Here is a 7,779-nt window from a genome sequence, read left to right on the forward strand (position 1 = left end):
ACAGTATATATATATATATATATTTTTTTTTTTTCTCCACACATATGTATGTTAAGTTTCACTACAGTTTTTTTCTTAAATGGGACATATCATATATTTTTAATTAATTTCAGAATACCTATTCCCTCTTTGGTCCAATTATAATGTTATTCATTATTTTTTTTGTGTGTCAACAAGTCAATTTCCTCTACTGTTTGATTGCTTGTATCATCGCAAAATGTAAAATATATTATCGCCCTAATTCATTAAGATATTATAAACATTAACATCATGATTTTCTGTTCTTTTCTTTCTTTTTTTCTGCTCTGAACTGCTCTATTGTGAAAAGCGCTATACAAACATTTGACTTGACTTTGGTGCTGTTATTGTATATGTTCATAGTACATTGATCTACTTTACAGTTTCTCATGATACTACCCATTTAAATCAGATACACTGTGTGTGTTTTTTTCCTTTTACATAAAATATTCTATTTTTCTCAGGCATGGAACCTCCTACCGTTTTAGATCGCCAGCAGCGGCAGTAGCAAACATTTGGAGTCCTCAGGTCCTCTATGTTGATCTCATTCACCACTTTAGGGTTTTCTTTTTGGATCTTCAGATTTATTAGACTGTCTCTTTGCTTTTTCTTCTTGGGCAGGAAGGGCCGGATGGTCAGATAACCCAACAGAGCCAAAATGCCCAATAACGGTAGGAGCCGCAGCCACTCTGAAACTGAGACACAATCAAGAGTTACAGCTCATCATAGAGTTTGCTGTATTCTTAATTATCACATTAACAACATAATCTACTTAGTGAGAGCTCTTCTGTTTACTGTGGGAAAAAAAAGCGTGGTAAGTGACAGATAAAATAATATTCAATGATTAACACACTTATCATATTTATACACATGTGCATTAGTGAAAATTAACCTGTCATGAACTGTTGAATTACACAATAACCGTTGCTTATTTTAGTTGTTTGTAAAGGCTGCTTTAACATATTTAACGTTACAGATACAAATAGTTGTGCATTTATTGTGCCACCTTTTATAATACTATAATAAAGCAAAGCATGCTGTCAGATGCTCTGCATATGTTGTCCTTCACATTTCTAAAACAGACACTCACTGTTGTGGATATTTTGGATACGAAAGTAGAATCACTTGTGCAAGGAGACACTACATATTGAGTATCTTCTCAAGAATGTGCATGGAAGGTGGCATTTTTCCAACCAGTTTATAAGTTATGACTTATTTGAGCGTTTAACAGACGGAAAACAGAGACACTGACATCACTCTTTCTATGCAGGCATGCGCGCTTAACTTAACTTTCCTCCTACGCTTGTGACATTTTGCGTGATAAAACACATACCTGTGAGTCTCGCAAAGCCGCCGATTGTGTCTGGAAGGGGTAGTTTCTTGAGGTAGGCTGGAAGTTGCATTTTGATAATCCTGGAGATACTTTCTAACACCATCTTGAATGATTTTGTGCGCTTCTAATTGAGAGACAGCAGGATATTTCCTGGGACATTGTACGTCGTCGCGTTAGTTCACTTGCGTAGTCGTTTCCGTTTGCTCGTTGAAGAGGCGCTACTCGAGGCTGGAAGAATCTACGTAGCTGTGACCGTGAATAAGCGTAAGCGCACGACGCGCAGTAAAAGCGTCAACCAATCAGCATCTGCAGAGTTGGTTGCGCCCGATTGGCTGCTTTCACCGCGCCACTTGCTTTTGGTTTTGTTGGCTCTTTACCCTATGCTCTTTACTTTAGTCTCGTACAGAAAAAGAGTCAGGACAATAACAAACGAATACTTCATAAATAATCAAGTTAGAGATACCCTGTTAAGAAATTTGAATTGAATTATTATTTGAATTATTTGATTTAATTTGAATTTTGTAATTCTTGCAAACTGTATGGTGCTGCAAAAGGAACTTTTTCGTGTGAATATGCAAGATTGTTTTGACAGATTTCTCGAACTTTTCAAGAATCTTTGGTTTTATTATTATTATTATTATTATTATTATTATTATTATTATTATTATTATTATTATTATTATTATTATTATTATTATTATTATTATTATTATTATTATTATTATTATTATTATTATTATTATTATTATTTTAAACAAATATCATGATGTAATTTGATTTTTGTACATGATAATATTGCTTGTGATATTATTTTTTATCATACATCTCTTTATTTTACTACGAAAGTATCATATTCATGTGAGAAAATGGACTAAAGCTAAGCCATATTTTATTCCGTTTATACGATATTAAATAATATGGATCTGCTTTTAAATAATAATAATAATAATAATAATAATAATAATAATAATAATAATAATAATAATAATAATAATAATAATAATAATAATAATAATAATAATAATAATAATAAATCTGTCTTGTTATTTCCTTTCATTTTTCCCTGTCTGTCTTGCAAAATTTAAACTAAAAAAAATAATAATAAAATCTAAATATGGATACAAATGGATACAGTGTACAGTGTCACTTTCTGTGGTGTAATAATGGTGCAAAGAGTAATATTATTATTAATAATAATAATAATAATAATAATAATAATTTACTGTTGATTATATATAATCCGATTAATTATTATGTTATATTACATTACATTAACATTACATTATTATTCAAGGCAGTCATGAAAGAACAACATTCTCCAGCATTCCTTGCGCTTTTGAGAAAATAATGTCCGTTTTCATGGATTAATTTAAAACGCCGAGCTAAATTTATTTCTAAAGTCACATTTAATTATATGGTGTGTTGTACGTGTTATTTACGCCCTATAAAGGCGTTTCTTTCTCTTCAGGCATCTAGCAGGACTACTATGTGCGCTGCCGTTTAGGTCCATGTCTGTCCGGTGTCATTGGTGAATGACCGAAGATGTCTCATAGCAGGTTGTTTGCCCGGTTGCTCTGTAAGTAAAACAGACATGAGTGTTGTTACATTTGAAACACATCGCTGTCTTTGTTTTGACATTACTGCATCCGCTATTCTACACGTTGGAGTCGTTTATCTCGTTATTTTCATTGAACAGACACAGTGAGCTAATGCTAATGCTGTTGTGTTGGTGTTGGTGTTATCAGCACCAAGTGTAACATATTTAACAGTGAACTTCTGAAACGTGACCTTTACTGGTAAATATGCTTAATTTCAAACTCATCGCGAGGTTAACTTATTAAAATGTAGTTAATAGAGCAATGTTAGTGAACTTGAAATGTTGCAGTCTGACAGCAGTATCATTTAATGTAACCAAGTGCTTATTTATGTGTTGGAAAGGAAAGAGTCTGTGTCTTGGCTACAGTTATTTTACTTTGCTTAAGCTTAATAGCTTAAGTTGACAGGTAGTACATGATGACTAGTGTGACAAGCTGTGTGATTAGATGGTCCATCCATTTCTCTAGGTTAAAGTTCACTTTGAACCACTCATAGACAACCTTATCTACTCAATAACATAGCCATTTTGCGTGAATTTCTACAGATGTGAAATAAATGCAACAATACATAGCATTACACTATAATTTCATTTAGCATACAGTTGGTTCTGAAAAAGTATAGTATGCAGTGTATCGCAGTGAGAGAGAAGTTATTCAGCACTACTTTCTGTGAGTGAAAATTCCCTTATTGGCATTGCACAAGACTGGAAGAGTTAAAGGCACATTCAGAGGCAACAAGATGAAAAGAAAATACCACGTAAACTTTTTCTAAAGACAGTCAGAGATACATTCATATAAACTCCTACCCCAACTGTATCGTGATTTGTTTAGCATCTCAACCGATTTGAATCGTCACATATTTGAATCGATTTTCAACTGGCTCGCGGTTAATCGTTACATCCCTACTATGAGTGGTTTAAAGTGAACTTTAACCTAGAGAAATGGCTGGACCATCTAATCCTGTCAGTTGTGATCAGTAGCCTGTTTCTTGAAGTCATGTTTTTTTGTTGCATCATTCAGGAGATAAAACTCTTTGCTGTTCACTTAGCCTATAAACTTATTGAAATTTATAGTTCAGCATGGTGCTTTGTAACTAGTGTTGTCGGTTTGACCCCTGTCTTATTTCCAAATAGGGCTGCACGATTAATCGAAATTAAATTGCAAAGGCGATAAATCGCGATTAGGCAGAAGCTGCGATTGTCATGCATATCTTTCAGTGAAGCACGGTTCTGTGATCAATAGTAAATCTCCATCCGAAGACCAGAGGGCACTCTCGCGCTGAAACTCCAAGTACGCCTCGCAGAAGAAACCCAGGAAATCCATATAGCGGTTGCTGAATAAACCGAAGATTTAACTAGTGGTCGACCGATATTGGTTTTTTGACAGCCGATGCCGATATCTTGGAAAGCCGATGGCCGATATAAAGCCGATATAATTTTATTTTTATTTTAATTCATATTTATGAAATTTGAAATCATTTGAAAATGGATTAAAAAATAAACGTGTAAAATAAACATACTTATACTCTAGAAGATAAAGTATTTTTCACAAAAAAATAAATATTTAATAAAAATATAATTAAAAAGGAAGTAAACACTGTAACCAACAGGGCACTCAGTATTCTGGGAAGTTTGTGTGCATTGGGAATCATATTTTTTCAAATAAAGCCAAGGTAACACTCATTTTACATACAGCACACAGTGAAAATGACATGAATATAACAGCCCTATTTCCAAACTATTTGAGGTCAAGGCAGCATGACCTTTGGACATCAGATCCTGTAGGGAACTTACAGAGTAATGTGAATGAAACTTCTTAGGCCTAGACCAAGTTTACTAATGTAGCTGCCAAGTTGACTTTAAAACCTGCCGGTTTATTTGGAAGTTTCCTGATTTAATTTAGATCAAACATTTGCATTTAGTGTGGCAGATGAATAAATAACCTGCAGGCAGGTGTGTTGGACCCAGAAAATGTTATGAAGATATTTATAGAAACGGCAACATTTGGTCATGCAGACCTCACTAAGAAATGTAAAAATATATTTAAAAAAAAAAAGGTTTATTAGGTGTATTTACTGAATCTTGCTTCTCATTCCACTGCTGTTGTGTTTGTATTTGCAGTGCAGCAGGCCGGGGGGAGACACTGTTATACTGGCAACAGGAAGAACCTTTACATCAACAAGAACACTAAGGTCATCTGTCAAGGCTTCACAGGAAAACAGGTGAGTAGCCACAGTCTCTGTTCCCCACAGCACCCTGTATTTCAGCCCAAATATCTGAAAAGGCTCTCCTGTAATTTTATTAAGTCACTCACTAATTGGAATGCAGTCTACTTGGTTGTGGCCTGTCTAAGTGAGAGTAACTGGCTGAGCAACAGCAGTAAATCTCACTGTATTTTAAACTTGATTATCTGCTCACCATAATTAAACATAAGATGTTAGTGATGCACTGAAATCAACAGTTTTGGAGGGCAAAACTGAAAGCTCTCTCCTCCACATCACGAGTAGACACGCCCCTTATTGCTGATTGGCTACAAGTTTGTTTTGCTATTCGGCCCGAATCAGTTTTCTAAAGTGTTTTTGAAAAATCACATACCCTGCCTTTAAGAGAACCAAAAGTTTCAAAAGTAGCAATACTCTTTCGCAGATTACAGTAAAATGCTCTGACCATTTAGATTTTCTACTATATTACTTTTAAAAGAGAAATATATATATATATTTATTTAAAGAGTTATGCACTGATGACAGTGAAGTACAAGCAACCAGTACAAGCAAATTCTTGAAGTACAAGCAACTTCTCTCTCACTGCGATACACTGCATACTATACTTTTTCAGAACCAACTGTATGCTAAATGAAATTATAGTGTAATGCTATGCATTGTTGCATTTATTTCACATCTGTAGAAATTCACGCTGAATCTTGCTTCTCATTCCACTGCTGTTGTGTTTGTATTTGCAGTGCAGCAGGCCGGGGTGAGACACTGTTATACTGGCAACAGGAAGAACCTTTACATCAACAAGAACACTAAGGTCATCTGTCAAGGCTTCACAGGAAAACAGGTGAGTAGCCACAGTCTCTGTTCCCCACAGCACCCTGTATTTCAGCCCAAATATCTGAAAAGGCTCTCCTGTAATTTTATTAAGTCACTCACTAATTGGAATGCAGTCTACTTGGTTGTGGCCTGTCTAAGTGAGAGTAACTGGCTGAGCAACAGCAGTAAATCTCACTGTATTTTAAACTTGATTATCTGCTCACCATAATTAAACATAAGATGTTAGTGATGCACTGAAATCAACAGTTTTGGAGGGCAAAAATGATTGACCAAAACTGTGACATTTAATTTGTGCTTCTCTGATAGAGAAAGTGTATTTTCCTTGCAAACAATGTGAATAAACTGCAACTGGTAAACATGTCAGCTGTGTGAATGCCAGTGCTGGATTAACAATATTGATTTCTTGTTTTTAACCAATCTTCATTTTGATGAACCAGTGCTGTTTTTAGTTAATGCATGAACAAACCTTCACTAAACACTATTTGTTGCACACTTGCCATCCAATAATCACAATAAGCTTTGTGCTTTATTATATTTTTTACACTGTGAAACAAAGTCTGAGCTTTCAAATTCTGTCAATTTGATAAAATTCAAACAACAAATTTCATTATGATATTCTAGTTTTTAAAACTGTGGGACTCAAAATAATTTTCGCTGGTAATTTACATATTACCACAGATGCTGTTGATAAAGCCAAAGTTTTATTTGACCCAAAATATTTAAAAGTGGATAAATCCAGTTTTGCAAACAGTGAGTCACAGAACACAGATGAATTTGATGTAAAGCCTGCATGCTTATGAAACCCCAAAATAGCATTTATAATTTTGACGCAACATTTTAAGGATCTGTAGGCTACAGTGGTCATTATTTCTTCCTTGTTTGTAATAATGTGGGCATAACATTTTGAGAGCAAAGTGGGTTTTGATGCCAAAAAAAGAAACAACTGGGAGATGATGATGTAATAATAATAATAAAATAATAATAATAATAATAATAATAAATACAAATAAGATCATTTATAAACTAAAATATTAAATTAAGTAATTTTTCATATAAGATATAATATGGCCACTTCAAAGTAGGGCTGGGCGATATAGCTAAAAAATGTATCCACGATATAATGTTTCATATCGTTCGGTATCGATAATTATTGGCATTTTTTATAACCTTTTTTAAAGCAAAGAGCAATAGAACAAAATGTTTACATTTAACCACTGTATTTTTAAATTAACTCAATTTATTGAGACAAACAACAAATATTTTTTGTTTTAACAAGTACAAGCAACCAGTACAAGCAAATTCTTGAAGTACAAGCAACTTCTCTCTCACTGCGATACACTGCATACTATACTTTTTCAGAACCAACTGTATGCTAAATGAAATTATAGTGTAATGCTATGCATTGTTGCATTTATTTCACATCTGTAGAAATTCACGCAAAATGGCTATGTTATTGAGTAGATAAGCAACTGGTTGTCTATGAGTTAGGGATGTAACGATTCACTCAACTCACGATTCGATTCGATTCACGATTTTGATTTCACGATTCGATTCACGATTTTTTTTTTACAAAATTAGATTTAAGACAAATTATAAATTAAATGTGTCCTTTTATTATTGCTTAGACAAAATACTGTACGTTTATTTGTGAAATTGAAATATAAAACTATAATAATATACTAATATAGCACTTGCATTATTATTGCTCTTTTGTTGGTTTTGATTGCTTCTATTGTCCTCATTTGTAAGTCGCTTTGGATAAAAGTGTTTGCTAAATACCA

At 33.7% G+C, this 7,779-nt stretch overlaps 2 protein-coding genes across 3 annotated transcripts in view; one reads left to right on the plus strand and one right to left on the minus strand.

The window, feature by feature from the left end:
- LOC107730531 (CDGSH iron-sulfur domain-containing protein 2) overlaps window positions 1-1,610 on the minus strand; it is a 2,283-nt gene extending 673 nt beyond the window's left edge. Inside the window, exons 1-2 of the mRNA XM_016541381.1 lie at window positions 1,352-1,610; window positions 499-713 (exon numbers count right to left, since the gene is read on the minus strand). Coding sequence (XP_016396867.1) covers window positions 499-713; window positions 1,352-1,454 — 318 coding nt within the window. The 5' untranslated portion in view covers window positions 1,455-1,610. The remainder of the gene's footprint in view (window positions 1-498; window positions 714-1,351) is intronic.
- A 1,200-nt stretch (window positions 1,611-2,810) lies between these two features.
- Window positions 2,811-7,779, plus strand: part of LOC107730526 (succinyl-CoA ligase subunit alpha, mitochondrial) — a 22,705-nt gene continuing 17,736 nt past the window's right edge. Inside the window, exons 1-2 of one of the 2 annotated variants that reach the window (XM_016541377.1) lie at window positions 2,811-2,927; window positions 5,067-5,167. In XM_016541377.1, the coding sequence (XP_016396863.1) occupies window positions 2,894-2,927; window positions 5,067-5,167 (135 nt within the window). In that variant the 5' untranslated portion in view covers window positions 2,811-2,893. Of the gene's footprint in view, window positions 2,928-5,066; window positions 5,168-5,904; window positions 6,006-7,779 lie in introns of both variants that reach the window. The other variant, XM_016541376.1, reaches the window with a different exon arrangement.

This window comes from Sinocyclocheilus rhinocerous, unplaced genomic scaffold (genome assembly GCF_001515625.1).
Source record: "Sinocyclocheilus rhinocerous isolate Xijiao unplaced genomic scaffold, SAMN03320098_v1.1 scaffold1570, whole genome shotgun sequence".
Taxonomy (NCBI): domain Eukaryota; kingdom Metazoa; phylum Chordata; class Actinopteri; order Cypriniformes; family Cyprinidae; genus Sinocyclocheilus; species Sinocyclocheilus rhinocerous.